This window comes from Cricetulus griseus, chromosome 3, assembly GCF_003668045.3.
Source record: "Cricetulus griseus strain 17A/GY chromosome 3, alternate assembly CriGri-PICRH-1.0, whole genome shotgun sequence".
Taxonomy (NCBI): domain Eukaryota; kingdom Metazoa; phylum Chordata; class Mammalia; order Rodentia; family Cricetidae; genus Cricetulus; species Cricetulus griseus.
Window position 1 is genome coordinate 72,073,262 of NC_048596.1, and position 21,449 is coordinate 72,094,710.

The 21,449-nt window shown below is 42.5% G+C and overlaps 1 protein-coding gene and 1 long non-coding RNA gene across 5 annotated transcripts in view; one reads left to right on the top strand and one right to left on the bottom strand.

The window, feature by feature from the left end:
* Positions 1-21,449, bottom strand: part of Inpp5f (inositol polyphosphate-5-phosphatase F) — a 110,671-nt gene that overhangs the window by 14,382 nt on the left and 74,840 nt on the right. For 2 of the 4 annotated variants that reach the window (XM_027404453.2, XM_027404455.2), the window contains exons 7-15: positions 20,006-20,204; positions 19,197-19,376; positions 18,274-18,341; positions 13,158-13,282; positions 12,020-12,097; positions 10,718-10,838; positions 9,118-9,246; positions 6,603-6,720; positions 3,328-3,526 (exon numbers count right to left, since the gene is read on the bottom strand). In XM_027404453.2, coding sequence (XP_027260254.1) covers positions 3,328-3,526; positions 6,603-6,720; positions 9,118-9,246; positions 10,718-10,838; positions 12,020-12,097; positions 13,158-13,282; positions 18,274-18,341; positions 19,197-19,376; positions 20,006-20,204 — 1,217 coding nt within the window. Of the gene's footprint in view, positions 1-3,327; positions 3,527-6,602; positions 6,721-9,117; positions 9,247-10,717; positions 10,839-12,019; positions 12,098-13,157; positions 13,283-18,273; positions 18,342-19,196; positions 19,377-20,005; positions 20,205-21,449 lie in introns of those variants that run through there. The other 2 variants (XM_027404454.2, XM_035442172.1) reach the window with 2 other exon arrangements.
* LOC118237779 lies at positions 15,729-20,011 on the top strand. The gene is made up of 3 exons (XR_004769076.1): positions 15,729-16,289; positions 18,716-18,838; positions 19,874-20,011. It is a non-coding gene; the product is annotated as an uncharacterized LOC118237779 (long non-coding RNA).

A 21,449-nucleotide genomic window follows, 5' to 3' on the forward strand; every position in this document is an offset into this window, starting at 1 on the left:
TAAGAAATTTGGCTTAACCAGAGAGACTGCTGGTCAAATCATCTAACAATGTGGAATATGTCCACAATATGGCTATGGCTAATTTAAGGGTGAATCCTCAAGGCCTGCTCCCCAACCATTTATGATGAATGGATATGAATCACATTACAGAGTCTGACAAGTTAAAAAGGTGCCACTCCACAAACAGGAGAAGCCACAAGACATGTTATAAGTCACTGTTTAAGATGTTTTGCTTACATGGGAGTGCCAAAAGTTATAAAAACAGATAATGGGTCTGGATATACTAGCAAAGCTTTCCAGCTTATTTTGTGCTTAATGAAAAATTGATCACAAAACAGGTATTCTTTATAATCCCCAAGGACAAGGAATAGTAGAGCGGGCCCATAGTGCCCTAAAAGCACAGCTTCTAAGATAAAAAGGGGGTAGCTGTGCCCCCAGTCTCCACATGGTGCGTTAAAGAATGCACTGTTTATCTTAAACTTTTTTAATAGGGATGCCAAATGAGCAATCTGATGCAGACAGATTCTGGCATGAAGGAACTTGAGCAAAATTCACTCAGGTCAAATGGATAGACAAATAGAGGGGACCAGACCCCGTAATTATTTGGGGGTCGAGGGCATGTCTGTGTTCTCTTGCAGGAGGAGAGCAAGGTGCACTGGCTACCGGAAAGATTGATGAGATGCATGGAACCGAGAAAAACGGGACCTGGGCCCACAGGAGACCGTCTGAACCAGCTGGAGTGAAAGACTGGACCTGTGTTCCTGAACCTTGAGGACATCTGACCTACAGCGGAGGAAGAAGGGAGACACACCCAGTTCCAGTTTTGAGACGCTTTCCAGAGTTGCAGCTTCCCTACAGGCGGACTACATACACCTCTCTGAATCTGTGAGTGCTCATTCCGGAGCAGGCTAAGAACTCGGCAACACACAGCTTGCTTTCTTGCCACAAACAGACACACAAAACTGTTTTGCCAGTTTTCCCATTGGGAGAAAGGACCCATTTAGGACAGTCGAATGCTGGCATGAACCAGAGTGGCAGAAGCTCCGTCACAATGCTTAAAAAGACATGAATAAGAGACTTTTTAGTTAACTTTCAAAGACTGATATTACAAACCTGATGTTAGGACTTCGGACTCTAAGCAAATGATAGAAAAGTTTGAAGGGGCATTGAGTCCCAGGCAGGGAATAAAAAAAAAAAAAAATAGAATTGCAAAATTGTTCACACCCCACAGATTGTGAGAATATCTAATTGTCTTTTGATTGTTTGTAACTCACCCTAATGTATGTTCATGATGGAATTGTTAGTTGTAATCTTGCTATATGTGTTATGCAAATGTTATTAGAAACTAGTAGTCAAGAGTTCATTCTTATAGGAATGTAACGTACAGTTTACAAGCCTTAGGATAGAAGTATGTTTTAGGGAGCAAACTTTAATAAGGTCTGTATCAGAGGCATTGCCACAGAGATTTTAAAAGGCCATTTTTTTTACCTTTAAATGTCTTATCTGCAGGAGAAGGTTTACAGCCAAGAGAGCTAAGATTATATTCTCCTGGAGGTTTCTTGCTGATTCAGAACGCTTGGAGCGGGACTATGGCTCATCCCCCACTAACCTTATTTGTTTTACAGAGGCTGGTTCCAGCCAAAGACAGGTATGGTTTTCCTTGCCTTCAGGGAATTCCTAAGACAGAACACGCATGATGGAATGCGTGATTCCATGACGGGCACCCCTGGTAGGTTGAAGGGAACCCCCTAAGACAGGCGCAGTCATCTGTCCTGATGCAGAAGCACAGGTTTCTTTTTATTAATTTAAGAGAGAGGAATTGTGGGGGACCGAATATCCCTGTTATGGAATATTCTGGGTTCAGGCCCTAGCTGACCTAAACAGTGATGGCACCAGGAAACTCCAGTCACCATTGTATTGTTAATTAACACCAGGCTGTAACTTTACCTGGCCTGAGGGTAATATGCCTCTTATTTTACATCTGTCTGGGCCTAAGCATCTGGATAGGCCCTCACCTGGGCCGGCTAGAGATGTGTGAGGAATGGATGAAGACAGGAGGAGAGGGCCAGAGGGAGACAGGAGAACAGAGAGAGAAATGGTTGCCTCCTAGTGTTAGCATGGTTGTTAAGGAACACCAGAAAAGATGATTAATAAAGGAATGGCTTTAGTTCCACAATATGGAACTGAGAGCTCTCTGAAGATGACAAGATGCCTGTGTTTGGTCTTTATCGCCATTGGGTTACTAGAAGCTTCCAAGTCCACACACCCCCACTCAGGTAAAACCTCATGGCTGACGTGGGTTAAAGCTGAGGCAAGCCGGGCCACAACACCAGCTAGCGACCAACGTGAGGTACATAGGGTCCTATCTGAACAAAGAAAAAAGCAAACAACCACCTCACTTAAGCCAACAGTCAAAATGTGACGTAATGTGAGCTCCTCAATATTCTTCCACTTTAGACCTGAGGAAGATTCCTTGTGTTAAACAGCTGACAAACACAACTACTCTGGCTTACACTAATGTCCTAGAAGAAGAAGAGAGTAACTGAGAGCTCTGGCCAGTGAAACATGAAAAGCACACTCCCATAACCATTTTCGGTGACTGACCAACCATGGAAGAAATAGAAGACAAATCAATATGTGAGGAAGAGAAGTGAATCTAATAATGAACTAGAATCTGGCCAGGAGACCCCACCAGAGGCCCACACTTGAAGATGCCCTAATGGACAAGAAGAAAAGATATACATTTGGCCTGGTACAGTGGCACACACCTTTAATACCAGCACTCAGGAGGCACCGGAAGGATTTCTGAGTTTGAGGGCAGCCTGATCTAGAGAGAAAATTCCAGGACAGTCAGGGCTACACAGAAAAATCCTGTTTTCTTTTTCTTTTTGGTTTTTCAAGACAGGTTTCTCTGTGGCTATCCTGGAACTAGCTCTTGTAGACCAGTCTGGTCTCAAACTCATAGACCCGCTGCCTCTGCCTCCAAGTGCTGGAATTAAGGGCATGTGCCACCACCGCCTGGTTGAAAAATGTGTTTTCAAGAAACAAAAACATTGGGCTGGAGAGATCGCTCAGCCTTTAAAGGCTAGGCTCACAATCAAAATATAAGAAACAAAAACATAAAGAAGTACATATTTTTATTTATGTGTTTTTGTTTGTTTGTTTGTAGATGGTTGTGAGCCACCATATGGTTGCTAGGAATTGAACTCAGGACCTCTGGAGGAGCAGTTAGTACTCTTAACCACTGAGCCATCTCTCCACCCCCAACAACTTATCAACCCCAGAACATTAAGCAAGTTGAATCCTTAGACCACGCCTCCAGCTCACCTGGGGTCACAGTCAATTAGGGCCCAGCCCCCATGGAACTTCTCATCACCAGGCAGCAGCAACTTCATGTAGCTCTGTAAGAGCTGGCTGATGAGTTCCTGGTGGCTTCTCTGGTTTTCCTTATGCAAAGCTTCATGCTCTTTCTCCTTGGTAAATATGGAATAAAGGTCTTCTGTCACTGGAATGCCTTGCATCAAATCTAGGGTAGAAGGGTTAATGCTATCATCATCTTAGCTCTACTAACGTATCTTTTAGAAAACAAAAGAGAATCTATGACCTAAAACAACAGATATCATAAAAGAAAACATAAGCATACATCTTTCCCACCTTAAAGTAGGTTCAATTATTTTAGACTGGACACCAAAAGTATGAGCAACAAAAGAAAAAAAATTGGATGTCATCGAAATTACAAAGTTTTGTGTTTCTGGAAACATTTCATGGGTGAAAAGACTGAGCTTTCCCTAGCTTCATACATGTCCTCCCTGGTGCCTGGTGACCTTAGCCATGGTGCTGGCAAACTCCTGGGTATCCTGCTACTCACCCACTTCCTACTCTGTGTTGTATGCAGTACCGTAGACACTTTTCTCACAGGCTCTGCCTTATTTACTTCTTCCCAGCCCCTGTGAGTATCTCTAATGCATCTCATCTCAGATGTGAACATTACTCATCCTATAGACTTGGGTGATCGGCTAGTACCTAACTGGAAGATGGTACTCTGGGTGACAGGGAACATAATCCCACAGCACACAGACCGGCTGGCACAGATAATGTGTAGAGAGTATGTGGGACTAAGGAAGACTAAGTGTCTGTCTTCTGACCCAGCAGCCCCTCGGCTTACACATCCTGTGGAGGAGGGTGCTGTTCACGAGGTGTAGGTGAGGCCAACAGTCAGCATGGTCCTGATGCAGCTCCTAGGGTGTGCCTGATGACGATGGGCCTGGCCTTGTGGGCTCATGAGAAGCCAGTTTGGTTGTTGAAGTCATGGGCATCCCCCAACCCTGAGTGGAAGCTGCTGCCCACCTGCTGATGAGGGGCTAGCTCTCTGCCTGCAGTGGGTGCATCTTTAGTGTGGACTCAATGGAAACTGAGTGTAGGGTAAGGCTCAGTGGGAGAGATCTTAAAATGAATCACAAGTTATTTTGTGAATGTGGTTTTCTTTTTCAATAAAATTTGAGCTTTTTCAAATCAAGAACAAATTTCATTTGAAAATGCATCATCAAAAAAGTAAAAAAGTCCACAAACACATGAGAATATTCACAACTCATTCATCTTGTGGGGAGTTTGCATGCTTAATACACAAAGACCTCCTAACTACTCAGCAAGCAGTACAACACCAATCCAACTTTAAAACCAGCAAAAATCTTAACAGATGAGCTAACTTCCTCCTGATGGGGTATGCAGCTAAGGCTTTAATAAACCTTAAGAGTCCATTCCTGGGACTGGAGAGATGGCTCAGAGGTTAAAAGCATTGACTGTTCTTCCAGAGGTCCTGAGTTCAATTCCCAGCAACCATATGGTGGCTCACAACCACCTTGAATGAGATCTGGTGCCGTCTGCTGGCATGTAGGTAGAAAACTGTATACATAATAAATAAAACCTTTAAAAAAAAAAAAAGGGTCCATTTCCTGTGAAGCTTATGGAAAGGAAGACCTGCCAGCCACTGGCCTCACCCAAGAACCCAATAAGCTTCTATTGCTACTGGCCTCTCTCAATTGTGAGGACACCAAGGTAGACAGCTAAACTGAGGCTGCCACAGAGCCCAGATTCTAGTGACATAAATATATACATTAGCCAAAGAAAGGAAGACACCTCTTTTTTCCCCCTTTGAATATACTACTAAAATCCAAATCTCAGCTAGATATGGCGCACGCCTTCAATCCCAGCACTCAGAGACAGGCAGGTAGATCTCTGAGTTTGAGACCGGCCTGGTCTATAGAATGAGTTCCAGGACAGCCAGCATTACAGGGTGAGACCTTGTCTTAAAGGATCCAAGTCTCTAATCACACCATGTACTTTTCATTTCTGGCAAATAAGTCAAACTTTTTTGTTTTGTTTTTGGAGATTAAACCCAGGGCCTCCTATTTGGTAGGTAAGTACTCCAAAACTGAGTTACAACCCAGTTCTGAATCTAACTTCTTTATAGTAGATTCCCCAATTCCTACCTGGTATTTATCTTAGGTTATTTTATGTGTGCTAAAATAATCAGATGAAAGAAATTTAAAATTTAAAAAATATTCTTAGAGACCATGGATCAACCATGTTGTATTTGTTTCTAATTCAGAACACCCTACTTTCACTTCAATCCTGTAAAATAACATTTTTGTGAAAATTAAATTAACATGTTAATTCAGGAATTTTATGGGTAATCTACTTTCCCATTTTCTCTTCCATGAAGTAGCAAGTTGGTTGAGATAACCTGTAAATGAGGTTCATATATATATTTTTTTCAATTCAAAGTGAGTATAGATTTATTAACTGAAGCTGAAGAAAATTTTCCACAAGCAGACAGCTGGCCAAGAATCTCAGGAAACTATCAAGCTGAAAATTCAAAGTATTCCAACCCCTAAAGATTGGTCTAGAGTTCAGTGTGGCTCCAGGTTCTAAATTTTTACAAACTATAGTGACTATATCCATCACACAGATTTTTTTTTTACAAGGACCTCCATAGATTTAAAACACAGCATACTTTTCTGTGCAATCTTTAACTTTGCCCTGAGGACCATGGGAGACATTTGAAGGTGGATGCCAACAAAAGAGTCTGGCTCTTATTTGACTCTCCATTTTCTCATTCCTCAGGACAGTAGAATTCAGGGGAGCAGTGCTTGTGATTGGCAGAATAACAGACAGATTTGTTAAATCATGCTTATAGAAAATGATGATGTATTTGTATGATAAAAGACCAACAGGAAAAGAAAACCATCTGTTTACGTGGCTTGAGCAACAGGAAAACAAATGCATTATGAAGATTCTACGTGCTGAGGTTTTGCGGTGCAGCATCCCACACACTGGGATCTTCAATCCTGTTTTTCTATTACTCGAGTAACGAATTGACTAGTACCTCTGGAATTATATGTTTCCTTTGTTGTTCTAGCTAAAAACATTTGTCAGGTGCTAAGCCTATGAAAATTTGAATTTGATATATTAGGTAAGGTGCTCAATACAGAAACACAAAACAAACACATTAAAACACGATAAATGCAAGAAGCTGAATTCTGTGAAGTTCCACTCCCCAAAGGAGCTGCAGTCCTAAGGAAAGAGGACCTTTCTGCTCTTACCTATGACGGCTTGCCTATAAGCATCCTTGAAGCGACTGAGGTAGTACCTATTTGCCGAGTTAACTCCATCTTTCATAACTCCTGCCAGCTTCCTTTCTCCTGTTCTTGTAAAGTCACCCTATCAAAGAAAAGGCAATCTGTGGAAATTTATTCACATATAAGAATGTTCTCAAAATGCATTTAAGGCATTCCATTCAAGACAAGAGCTCCACAGGCTTCCAAATTATAATTCTAAAAACTCCCAAATATCGTAGTTAAATTAAAATATGTATTAGTAATTGACTCTGACCTAAGCATGCCAAATAACTATATGTAATATTTATTCATGGCATCAAGCCTTCAGTTAGATGGCCCTTTAGGGCAAAGCCATTCCTGGCAACTTTATAATTTCTAAATCAAAACCAATTATATAACAAATACTAAAAAGGCAAAAAATATTTTTCAAGGTTCATACTGGCATGAAATCAAAACTAAAATTTTGAGGGGAGAGGAAGGGATTTGTGACAGTCTCATATCGCCCAGACTGGCCTTACTCTGTAGCCAAGAGTGACCTTGAAATCTTGATCCTCCTGCCGCCACATCCCAAGAGCTAGGATTACAGGCATGCACCACCACACCCATGAATAGAGGAGTAGTGACTTAAAGTGGCTCACAGATAAAGAAGGTACAGCCTCTTGCCCTTGTCTTGATACAAGACAACCTCAGAAACAGGCTGTGCTTCTCCAGCCCTGTTGGACGAAGTGTGCCACTCAGGGTGGGCTGTAAGGTTTCAAAAGCCCACTCCAGGCCCAGTCTCTCTCTGCCTGTGGATCAGGATGTAGCTCTCAGCCTCTTCTCCAGGATCATGCCTACCTTGCCTGCTGCCATGTTTTCTGCCATGTTGGTAATAGAACAACCCTCTGAAACTATAAGCCAGACCCCAATAAACACTTCCTCTTATAAGAATTGCCTTGGCCACGGTGCCTCTTCACAGCAAGTGTTAGGACACAGGCCATATCCTAAAACTGCCCATTAGGAGGAACACACTGCCAACAAGCTGCCCATTTTCAAGGAGTCTTACTTCAGTAACATGTACAGAGAGGAAGGCATGCACACGGACTCTAAAGCATTCTAACTCAAAGGAAGAAAATGAGGTGGTGCTTGGATAAGGAACTCTAAAGCTTGTTTTCCTTAATTATTAAAAATGTTTTCTGGGGGCTAGCTCAGTAGTTAAGAGGACTTGCTGCTTGGAGGACTTGCAGAGGACCTGGGTTTAGTTCCCAACACCTAATTCAAGTAGCTTATAACTCCCTGTAACTCCAATACCACGGAATCTGACATCCTATGGCTTTCTCAAGTACCTAAATGTATGCGATGCACATAAAGTCACACACACACACACACACACACACTCATACATGGAGCAGCATGAGATAACTCACTTTTATAATCCAGCTGAGGGTGTACAGTACCAATATGGCCTACACAGAGGCCCTGTCATAGAAACAAAACAAATTTTTATATTTATTACTCAACCAGGACCTAGACAAGCCGATGTCTGTTGAGCCCTTGGTACAACTTACTTTGTTTGGCTTGGGTTTTGCTAGGAATCAACTCTGGGCCTCACAAATTTTGAGCCAGTGCTCTACCAAGCAAGCTATACTTTGTTAGAAGAGACATGATCCTAGATGAAATCATATCTTGGAGGAAAATTAAAATAAACCTAATTTAAACACTCAACTACTTCCTACTGCCTACACATTGAGAATTCAGTTGCCAGTGGCTGTATTTACATTTAAGTTTCTAGAAAGAATAGTTTAGTGGGCTCTTTTAAAAACTCAATTTATAACAACAAAACTAACAAAGCATTCCTTCAGCACATACTATGTGTCGGGGAACAGTCCAAGCCCACATATCATATAACAATCTGTCATAGTGGGCCTAGTTTCCACTGGACAACTGGGGGGATCAAACAGATAAGTGACCTGCACAAGGTCATACTTTGTAAGAGGCAGGCTTAAGATTCACACTGAGGAGACAAAAGTATCCCAGGACAAAAGTATCCCAGGATAGGTCAGGTCCTAGTAGACATGTTTGTTTCTATACAGCTTTAAGATGAGCACACAGCCAGGCATGGTGCTGTATGGGAGGCAGAAACAGGAGGATCTCTGTGGATGGCTAGGAATACATGGTGAATTCAAAGACAGCCAGGGCTACAGAGTAAGACCCTGTCTCAAAATAAAACAAAATAAATGCACATAAAATTTCAGATTTCCAGATTCCCTTGAAAAAAAAAAAGGAAGGTGTAGCACCATGGGACCTTAGAAAGAGCAGCCTTCTCCAGAGATAGTACACCCCTCAGATACACAGAGGCCAACTACACCCTGACCTAACAGTGGGCTCCTGCAACAGTCAGACATCCCAGAAAGAAATCAACTACCCAGACCTGTTACCTGAGCCCAGATACCTCTTTTATCAAAAACAAAGTTGGTTTTGAACCTCAGATAAAATGACCCACAATGCCTGCTACAGTTACCTTCAGAGCAGCTGTCCCAGCATACTGTCTGCTGATAGAGTCCCCATTGTTAGCCCACATTATCTGGTAGATCCGATTACATTTCACAGGTAGCGGCTGCTCTGGGGGCATCACACCTAGTTTTTTAAGCTAAAATAAACACATTAGCATGAAATGTATACTATAGAAAAAGAAAACAAGCTGACATACAATTTGTATAATTTATTTCTATATAGGGGTGTGTGTGTGTGTGTGTGTGTGTGTGTGTGTGTGTGTGTTTGTGTGTGTGTACATGCTACTCAGAACACCAAGAGGTCAGAGGACAACTTTCAGGAGCCAGCTCTCTCCTTCCACCATGTAGATCCCACTGTTGCCCTCAGACTTTACTTTTTTTTTTTTTTAAAGATTTTATTTATTTATTATGTATACAACATTCTGCTTCCATGTATATCTGCACACCAGAAGAGGGCACCAGATCTCGTAACGGATGGTTGTGAGCCACCATGTGGTTGCTGGGAATTGAACTCAGGACCTCTGGAAGAGCAGTCAGTGCTCTTAACCTCTGAGCCATCTCTCCAGCCCCAGACTTTACTTTTAAGGCAGTCTTGCTATGTAGCCCAGGCTTGCCTAGAGTTCTGAATCCTCTTGACTCAGGCTCATGAGGGCTGAGACGACAGCAGTGTACCACCATGCCCAGCTCAAACATCTTTTGAAAAATAAGGCAGATGTTAAGAAACTGGCAGATGTGGTGGCGCACACCTTTAATCCCATCACTCAGAAGACAGAGGCAAGTGGGTCTCTGGATTCCAGGACAGCCAGAGGCACATGCAGAGACCCCATTTCAAAAATATTTACGTGAATTATCTCATTCACTCATCACAGCAATCCTGTTTTAAAGATGTTAAAACTCAGGTTTGGGGAGGTTTCCATGTGGTGGGGATAGAGCATAGTCCACAAGCTTTACTGACTAAATACTACTTTAAAAGAACAGAGTAGAGCCCTGGAAGAATAGTGGGGATCTATGTGGGGCAGAAAAGCAAACCAGAACTACATTAGGTGTTTTCACTTTAGACTGCCACACAGGAAGTCAGAGAGCTGAAGGATCTACAATGGGACACTGAGTAACAAATGACATCCATAGAGCTAGGGCACAAGGGGAAGGGACCGCTTCTGTGTTGTCAAAGGAACCAAGTCCCAGAGAGCCATCTGCTAACAGGAAGGCAACAGGCAGAGGGGCTTAATGCATTCTATCCGCGATCATGGTCTTCTCTAGTTCCCATTCCCCCAGCCCCACCCTATCCCATACTGCCAGTGCTAGTCAAACAAACTCACAGCCCAAAATACAGGAGGGTGGGTTTGAAGCTCAGAGAAAAATGGAAAATAACTACATAACACTCCAAACAGATTTAAAACACAAGTTGGGTATTTAAGAAAATGCTACCACATGGTACTTCTACGAAGTTACATTTCCCAGGGTTTTATGCAACAAGAATCTCTGCATGCTAAAAAATGTTACACAGAATATTTCAACCTTGAAACGATGCCTCGCTAATATTTACTCACACACAAAGTGTAAACCATTTTAAAGTGAAGGTTTAGAATCAAATGGACTCCAGATTACCTGATGTTCCATGACCACTCGTGCGATGGCGGCTTGGACCACATTGGTGCGATCTAGGCAGTCCATGCAATTAACTCGAAAAATTCCTTCTTGCTTACATATGACCCCAGCTTGATCAACCCTTGTGAAAAGAAGCGTGAGATCAATGAGACACAACTCTTAAAAACTCATCAGCAGCAGCATGGCTGGCAACGGTAGGAACAGCCTGAGGCTGCGGCGGCACTGAGCACTCTGCAGACTCCACTGCTGAGTTACAGAACTACTTGGCAGTGAGGTATTGTTACCCATTTGAGAACTCAAAGCCAAGATATGAGACTCCGAGAGAACAGGTGGCTTCCCTCCCTCTAACGGCAGAGCTGCCACAACCACAGGCAGGGCACTTGCACAGGTTTTAAACAGCATCTCGTTCCTCTCTTTCTAACTCCAAGTGGGACGGACTGTCTACAACACACTCATTGGCTTTTCCACCTGCCGTGGAGCCAGGCAGTAAGCCTCTGCTCTGTAATTGCTCAGGCCACTCGTGTAGTCTTAGCATCTCATTGTTAAGCAATCAAATGTTCTCTCCTGGCCTTTAAGACATTTTCCCCTCCTTATGTCTACCTCCTGGAGTCTAGGCATGTTTTCCTTCTCTGTTAATTTCAAAATGCCTAAAAACCGAATGCCTTTAAGCTCTCCTTCCCATATACGGTGGCAAAAGAGGAAGACAAATGGAAGTCACAGACAGTAAGAAGGACAAGCTAAGTCCTCCAAGCTCAGTAGCCACATTCCACGTCATTTCCCAGACATCTGACACTGCCCTCTACTCATGGGCATGGGTAGCACGGTGTCATGGTGAAACTCAGGAAAAGGAAGGAAGCGAGCTGTCAACATAACGCAGCTGTGTTGATGTTTAGTTGTACTAGATGAACACACGATTTCACAGACCAAGATCAAGACAACTTTTTAAGACATACTGTGGTTGTTTGAATGAGAACGGCCCCAAAGGGGAACTATTTGGGAAGGATGAGGAGGTTTGGCCTTTTTGGAAGAGGTGTGTCACTAGGAATAGCCTATGGCCATTCCCAGTTAGCTGCCCCCTCTCTCTGCCTTGTGCTTGTGGCTCTGATGTAAACTCTCAGCTACTGCTCCAGGACCATGCCGCCCGCCTGCTGTCAGGCTCATTGCCATGATAGTCATGGACTCTAACCCTCTGGAACCATGAGCCCCCAATTAAATGTTTTTTGTTTGTTGTTTGTTTTATAAGTTGCCTTGATCCCAGTGTCTCTTCACAGGTATAGGAAAGTAACAAATACAAATACATACCAACACCACTTCATGTCAAGAATAATGTCATATATGGCATCCGTTAGGGTTTGAACATTCTCGAACTTCATTCCACGGCTAAAACCCATTCCCCAAAAACAAACAAAAACAAATCTTTAGTACTTTAAAAAAATAACAGAGTTATTTTTTTAATTTATTTAAGATAAAAGGAGCTTGGGCTATAGAGGCAGATACAACTTTGAGTTTGAGGCCAGCCAGGACTATATCGTGAGACCCTATCTCAAGAAAACAAAATCCGTAAGACATTAGCTTTTTATATTTAAATCACATTTTATTTGCTTATTCTACTTGTGTGCTTGCTTGGGGTGTGGGGCACACATGCCATGGTTTGCACATGTGGAGGTCAGAGGACAACTTGTAGGCGTTGGTTCTCTCTACCATATAGATTTTAGGGATCAAATTCAGGTCATCAGGCTTGGTAGCCGGTGTCTTTACCCATTGAGCCATCTTGCCAGCCCCTTAGGATCTTAAAGTAGCTCAAAAATCCTAAAAGAACTGTGACCATATATATGTATATATATATATATATATATATATATATATATATATATATGATTTTAGTACTACTGTTTACTAGGAATTCTATAGTGAATTTGCACTTGAAAGCACACGTACAAAGACAGTGAAGCATTACACATGGATGCCTCTTTTCCTACAACTCCTTACAAACCAGGTAAGCTCACAAGCAGGGTGAGGCCAGAAGCAAAAGCACCCTGCTTTCACAATACATGTAAACTACAGGTTTGAGGCACAGGATTCACTCATGGCTGATCAATCAGAGCACACTAGGAGTTTATCAGAGGGACAGGAGCGCTGCTCACAGCGAAGGCAGCCAACAGGATAAGGACCGTCTACCACCTCTGCTGTGAACGCTTTGTGTGTCCTTCAGCAGCTGTGATCATGAGTTCCCGATACATTTTGGAACAGAGAGACTGTAACTACTTCAGTAACAGCTTACTCTGAGGCCTAGCTAAAGCAAAGCTGACAAACTCTTAACAGCAAGTAAACATGACACCTCTCCCTCTGAACAAGGAGGAAAGGACATTTTCCTTCCCAGCAAAGAGCAGAGAAGGTGACATCCCTTTGGCAGTGGCTGCCTCTCAGGAAGACAACTTACCAGTGCTCATGGAAGTCAAAGGAGACATAGGTGAGCTTTGAGCTGTTGAAGAGCAGCACCTGCTTCAGGTAAGCATCGCCAATAACCTTCTCCCTTCCAGCCTGGTCTACCAAGTTAATAATAACCTGTGAGAATGAAGAGCAAGAAAAGGCTAAGACAGGTAGACCTCAGAATTGTCATGTGGAATTACATTTTAGAAATATCTACAGCCATGCTTAGAAACCAATCCACACAAGCATCAATTTTCCCATAAAATTATTCGTTATATGAAATTAGCTTTATGAGAACTTTTGACATCAGTGGTGATAGTTCCATATATTTGCAATAGCCAACAAAAACACAAAGTAAAATATGCTTCTTTTTAGTAGCAAGTATCTTTTGTTGTTTTTTAGATTGTTAATCATGTGTATATGTGTGTGCTTGTACCCCAGGGGCCAAAAGCATCAGAGCTCCTGGAACTGGGGTGGGGGCTGTTGTGAGCTGCCTTATTTGGATGCTGGGAACTGAACTTGGATCCTTTAGACCTCCATGGTCTTGACTGCTGAGTCATCTCTCCAGCCCAAACAGTAGGTATTTTAAATAGGTAAAATAACTTAAAAAACAAGCAAACCACAAAGCTAACATTGTAAAACTACTGAAATATGTAAAAAGAAAATCTGAATAGATGGGAATATGTACCATGTTACTGAATCTCAAGGTCCAACATTGTAAAGACGTCAAGTTTCCCCAAATTAATCTATACACTCAACAATCCCAATCAAAACTCAACCAGGATCTCTTCGTGGGCAAGACAAGTTAATTCTAAAGTTCACCTGGAAGACTAAATGTGTGGGGAAATTTGGAAAGCAGTAAACACAGGAATTTTCCCCATTTGAATCAGTTCTATACATTCTACATAGTAGGCAAGAAAGGGGCAACTGACTCAAGAGAACAAGGCTGGTGGGTCAAATACCTGAGTCCCCTGGGAGGTTATGCTAAGCACACCTCTGTGGGCAAGCATCTGTGACTATGTCAGGGGCACTGAGAGAACTGTCTGTCCACAAGGAAGAGAGACTTACAGTAGTTCCCGCATCTCTTTAGTGAAACACAAAGTAAATCCTAGATGCACAATGATCTAAATGTTTTTCTTCGAGTTAAAAAAAAAAGAGCCCAAGAAAACTTGAGAGTAATATTTTTCTCAGCTGTAGGGGGAAGCATGACCTTCTATGCATCATATAAAATTCAGAAGACAAAGGAAAAGACAGACAGATATGAAAACAGAAAATTTTAAATCTGTGTACAAGTGACATTATAAGCAAGGGTTAAACAAACAAAAAACCAAGGAACTCTCATGAGAACATACCTGCCACACAAAATCAACAATTTATAGAGTACCATAAATAGAATAAGAAAAAAATGGGTAAAATCAGTAAACAAATCAGGAAACTTGATACAACAGTCCTATTACTGGTCAAATGCAAATGTTAAGATAGTAATGTTTTCATCCCTATACAGGTAAATTGGAACACTAAGCATGGAAAGCATTGGGGAACAGGTGAAAACAGGTTCCCACTGTTTCTGGGAGTATAAATTGTGTGATCTCTTATAAAATGTTTTTAAATTACTATTGTTTATGCTGGCTGGGTGGAGCACGTGGTAGAGATCAGAAGGCAACTTTGTGCAGTTTCACTGGCCCTGGTGTGGTGTCTCTGAAAGCAACTGAATGGCAAATATCAACTTTAAATGTATATACTGCTTAATCCAACAGGTTTGCTTTCACAAATTTATTGTGTATAAACAAGTACCCTATATATACATGAAAGATGTTTTCTTGGACTTTTAAAACTGTATTTACTATTGGGAGAGAGGGTGGCATGCACATGCCAGGGTGCAGGGGGTGGGTAAGAGAATAGCTTTGTGGGCTGCTCCGCTGCCCCCCAACCACCACCATGTGGGCTCCAGGGATCAAACTACATGTGATGGACAGGCTTGCTCAACAAGTCTTGACTTGCTGGGCCATCTTGCCAGCTTTCCACTCTGGCTTAATTGTTTTACTTTTTTGAGGGAGGGTCTCACTACGTGGAGCATGTCTCTACCTCCCAAGTGCTGAATTAAAGGGGTGTGGCACCACACCCAACTTATTATTTTTTTTAAACTGAGTGTTTATGGAACCCAGACCTTGAATTTACTGACTAGCCTAGGCTGGACTGAAACTTGCAATCCCCTCCACAACCTCCCAAGTTCTGGGACTATGGACATGCCCCACCATTCCCAGCTTGGCAAGTCCTAACGGTCCATCAGTGGGGAAAAGGCTAGCAGCCAGAGTCTTAAATAAAACAAAGCTACTGCGGGACAGTATGCACACAGTTCCTTGTGCCTTGCATTTCCACTGTGAATGTACTGATGTCTGTAATTCTTGCTACAAAAGCAAATCACTAACTCAAATCTCAGAATGAGTCTGGACGTAGCAGGGCTGAATTCAGTGACCCCAGAAGCCACCAGACACAGGTTCTTTCCACCCTTCTAATCTGCCTTTCCCTCCATTATTTTTCCCCTAGCGGCATACTGGATAAGCACCCTGCTTCATTTACAGTCCTGAGATAGCTGCAAAAGTCCTCCATCAAATCCAGACACAACAACCGCAGGGGCATTGTTGGCTCTGGTTAGAGCAGGAAGCTTCTCCCATATCATACATCAGCTGTCAAACAGCCCCAGCCCAAACCAGTTACAGGCGAGAGCAACACTGCCACCGCGGCTGAGTCACACTGACCACGGGCCCCTCACCCCAGAAAGCAATCACCCCGGAGAAGGACACAGATAAATGAACGCCGCCGCCAGGCTACTGCTGGAAACCAGGAAGTGCCTGCTCAGTGCGCACACCTAGAGACTGATGTGAGAGTCAGCGGGAGCGGGACGAGAGCTGGAAGATGTCATTTCCTCGGCTTGCAGACCTCAGTATTTCTCCTTTTTACAATTTTGTAATACATTGAAATATGGCTTATTCTTTTTAATGCTACTTATAATCAGGAATAAGATTAATGCATGAATCAACTCACGTTATTAAGGAATTCAAATGCAGAATAAGACCAAATCATTCCTGACCACATCTGATCCCACACGCCTGCCTGAACAGCTGCTTTGTCTGCTGCTGTGGTGAGTGTTATTGCATAAGCACCCTTGACTGAACACATTTGTAGACTTGTTTTTGTATTTAATTGCTAATTGCTCTCCATCCTTTCCCAAATTTGATGTCTCTCATCGTTTTTCCATCAGCCACCCCAGTGTGTGAGTCATGGCTTTAATTTCAGTTTCCCTGATGACTAGCGGGATGACGCACCTTCTCACATGTTTTTTTACTTTATAAACTATCCTTTTACATAAAGAATCTGTTCAATTCTTTTGTCCAGCTTTTTTTTGGACTGCACATTGTTTTTAATGGGTTTAGAAGACACTTAAACACACTGTAAGATATAAGACCAAATTCTAATTATTAAAGATTTATGCATATCTCACAGCTATTACAGAGATTGCAGACACATGGCACTGTGCCTGGCTGCACGTGAGCTCTGGGGGTCACACCCAGGTCCATGTCATACTCAGCATCCTATAATTTACCCATAGAGCCATCTTCCCAGTCATTACTTTTATTTTTTTTAATAATTGTTTCTTTTTTGTTTTGTTTATTGAGACAGGTTTCTCTATTTAGTCCTGGACCTCACTATGTAGACTAGGCTGGCCTCAAACTCACTGAGATCCTCCTGCCTCTGGCTCTTGAGTGCTGGATTAAAGTCATAATCCACCTCACTTCATTCTCTCTCTCTCTCTCTCTCTCTCTCTCTCTCTCTCTCTCTCTCTGTCTCTCTCTCTCTCTCTCGATCATGTGTGAGTGCAACTGCACAAGGAGGCCAGAGATGTCAGACCACTCTTGGAACTGGAGTCACAGGGTCGTGAGCCACCTGGTGTGGGTGCTGGGACCCACACTCAGGTCCTCTGCGGAGCAGTACACACTCTTAATCACTGAGACATCTCTCCAGCCCCAAATAACTATTGCCTAGATGGGCATTGTCCCTTATTAAATGACTAATAGAATGTGATAGACAATCGTGCATTTGAAACACAGGAAGCTAAGGTAACGGCCTTTATAAACCCCGGTTATAATTCACACTATGCTGTTCTCTGAAATCTTCAGTGTTTAACCTTTCACATTCTGATCCAGAATCTTTCTCAAAGTTATCTTTATATATGCTAAATGGATAGTGGGTGTCAAGAAGAAAAGTACAGTTACATATTAGCAAGTTTTATCTTAATTGACAATAACATTCAAAATGCCTGTATCAAATTATGTTGCTGCTAATAATATTTGAGTTTCCATTTTTAATGGCAAATGCCTGCCTTTAACTATTATAAACTTTCTAAATTTTAATATGATTATTATGTAATAATTGTTTGTTCTTTCCATTTTTTTCTTCCTATTCTCTATGGGACTAAGGTTGAAACCACATGAAATCTACATACTAATTTGGGAAACACTGAAGTCATTCACCACTGAGTCCTTCATTCCACAAACCAGGAACTCAGTACTTTCTCTCCTTTCAGTACGGTATTCTGCCGCCCCCCCCCCCGCCTTGAGACAAGGTCTTACTAGATTGCCTGGATAGCTAACCTAAAACTCTCTATGTAGACCAGTCTGGCCTTTAAAAATGACTCCCAGGTCATTATCCAGTCAGATTGGACATTCCTAATAGACAAGAGAATTACTGGATTTCATATGTTAATCTTGTATCAAAATAATTGAACTTGTTTTCCACCTAGTAGTTTCCAATCTACCCTGCTTTGATCGCATTTCCAGAAAAGAAATACTGAAAGACACATGTCAAATTTTCTCCTCCTGGCAGCAGCACATAACACTGAGATGGCCATCTTAGTCTGCAACAGATGACAGCATCGAATCTACATCCTCCAAACAACCTAACGTAACAGCCCCTCCTTTATTCCTAGGAATAATGAGAGTATTCTTAGCTTAGTGTGCTTAACCTTCATGTTAAACATGACTGTTTAATTATGAACAGCACATTGTTGGTTTTTTCAAGTAATTCTACATATAAGGAAAATTTTCTTACTACATATCAAAGCCCACCTGTTTTTTGTAAATTTTCAGTTGTTCTTCGAAATGGGCACAGAAACAGTCAACCGTTTCCTTCTCGCCTGCAAAGAAGCAATATGAGAGCTATTTCTCCTTCTGGTGCTGAGGCAGACGAATGCCTGCCCCATCTTTATTCTTATGTTTTAATAATTTATTGACAGTTTAAATGTAAGACTGTCTAACCATCATTTTAAACTAAAATTTGTTTTTTTCCTGTTAGACTGAGATAAAATATATCAGAAAGTAGCATCTGTGAAATTATAAGCACACACATACAGGGCCATACATGGACTCACGTACACCCTACCTTCCAGTGAGGGTTTCATGTGACATAAAAAAATAAATAAATAAAGATGATATTTGGTACTCAAGTTAAAATATTCTAAGAAATTAAATCTTAAATGTTTCAGTTTTTTTTTTTTTTTTTTTTAAAAAGGTGTTCAGAAGAGCCACCTGAGGAGGCATGTCTCACTGACTTCCATTTAGTTAGCACACTCCATGCGCCCCTCTGCAAACACTGGCTACAGTCATCCTTTCCCAAAGTTAACTGCTCTCAAAGGTAAGCGTCAAGGCAATAGCAGGTCAGAATCTGTGAGGTGAGGAGCTCTCTCTCCTGCATAGCTAGAGAAATGGCAGCATCCAGTAAGGACTTAGTCCTGTGTCCACTGCTTCACCTCTGTCACCTGTGAGGGCACAACACCCGTGAGAGGTGTGGCTTTTGTCCCTGTTGTTTTTAGCACAGGGGACTGAACAGGGCTCCAGCAGGCTCATCGAGGAAACCATACCTCAGCCACATCCCAGCCCTGAGAATTACGGTTTTGAAATGAAACAAATTCACACCTATCTGGCACCTGATTTTTATTTTAAAAATTCTTATAGAAATCTTCATATGCAAACCAAATAATTGATGTGCTTACTTTTGTCTAGCCGAGGTCTTGGATTATAGCGATACCCAACCTGACTCCAAAAGACGGGCACAGAGCCTCGAGTTTGAATAAATGACAGGGTGTGATTATGAACATGAATTAACTGCTCAGTCTCCACATAATTTGCAACATTTCCGTTTTTATCCACTCCTCTTCGTTTATAGCGCATTCCTGAAGGAAAATTAAACAGAAAGCAGGAACAGTTATAAAAGCATGCTTCGCTTGGCTTGGTGCCAAGCTGTGGCACATGCTTGATATTTCAGTGCTCTGGAGGCTGAGGCAAAAGAATTGCAAGTTCGAGGCCAGCCCATATATGCACAGTGCATATATAGCAAAACTCTCAAAATGAAAGAACCCTGCACTTAGTCTGACTCGAAAACACTTCCTAATTAAATGTCTGCAGGAAAGTCTTGGAAGCCTATATATAACCCACAGGTAAACAACAACATATTCAAGATCACAGCTGTGCCCATCACTGCTAAGTTGAATCCTCTGAATGAAAGACAATGTTTTCCCTAAAGGGGTTCGCTCTGGAAGACTTTATCACTGTGACACAGGCTTTTGGTTGGAGCCCTGTACTCAGACACATCCAAGTGACTTTCTTATCTTGTGTATGCACGCACGTGCTGTTCTGTCTGATTTGTTAACTTGCCCCTCCTCTGCTGCAGAAATCGGTCTCTAATTGCATCACAGTCTTTGGAGTTTGGAGCTCACTGTGCTTTCAAGTCCATGATTGCCATTTGCATTTCAACACTTCTCGCCTGAATTTAATTTGCATGCTCGTATGGTCCCGCACTCACCAGCTCTGTGCCTACTTCTGCGAGATATGAGAGCCACTAGAAACCGTGGGTGAATGTCATCTACACAGGTGGACTCCTGAGGGGGGGTCTCTGGGCTGCTCTTCTCCTCGTCGGATGACTCGTTGTAATTAACCACAAGCTCTTCAATCTGCACAAAACCCTGGATAATGGGGATGATCCAGAAGTCCACATCCGGAGTCTAGAATGGAAATGAACGGCATGCTGTCCACGTTCTGCACAGCACTGCTACAAGCCTAACCCAGTATCAGTCAGCACATACTGCCGTCAGCTTGCTGCCAGCATAAGCCCTTTCCCAACCCCCTGTCTACTTACTGAACACTAGGGGAGGGTGAGAGCAAATGGGCCTGCCTTTTTCTCTACAGGGATCTTCCTAAGAGCTGACCGACAGGGCACACAGCACAGGTGCCAGACTGTTCCATACAAATCCAAGCTCCACCACCCACAAGCTCACTGACAGAAGCTCACTCACCTCACTAGGCCTCAGTGTCCTCCTCTGTGAAATGGGACTACTACTGCCTGTTTTGAGTAATGAACAGTACATGCAAAGTGAAGCACAGTGCCTGGCAAGGGTAGTTAACAAATGGAGCTCTTATAAAGAGTTCCTCTTGGCATAAGAAAGCAAAGCCTTAAAGCTGATTTTCAATCCTCAATTGTATTAGCCTATAACAAAATGAAATCAGTCCTGATCATTTCATTACAAAACACAGTTTACTCTTTAAAAAATAAAAACCTACTTGTTTATTTCTAAGTGTATGTGCCTGCTTGTCTCTGTGTACACCAGGTGCTTACAGTGCCTGCAAAGGCCAAAAGAGGGTGTCAGGTCCCCTGAGATTGGAGTTACAGGGGACAAGGAGCCATCTTGAGGGGCTAGGAACCAAAGCCTTATCCTCTTAAGAGGGCACAGTGCTTTTACCCACTGAGTCATCTCTCCAGATCCCTACAACTTTTATTTTTGAGGTAGAGTTTCTCTCTGCAGCTCAATCAGGCCAAGTACCAGAAGGGCAGGCATGTACCGCCACGCTCTGTTTCGTCGTTGTCACTTGTGGGAATGAAACCAGAGCCTCATGAGTGCCCAGACACTCTGCCCTGGGCTTTCCCTCAGCCTCAGCTTCACTTCACATCCCACTTTAGAGAAGCCCTTGCTTCACCAGCCTAAAATCCAAACAGTAAAAAATATTTCCTAAGTGTCTCATCTAACATGTCCTCTAACTTAATTAGGAGAGTCCTGTTTAAAGTCAGAGAGTCTTTCTCCTGTGGCTTTCAAACTAAACACACTCAGATTTTAAACCGAGGACTGGGAGGTAGAAACGTGGCCAGAAGCTCAGTGCCATCCTCAGCTACAGATTAAGTTTGAAGCCAGTCTGGGCTACATGAGATCGGGTCTCAGAAAACCAGAATAAGACCAAGATACCCAGTCAACAAG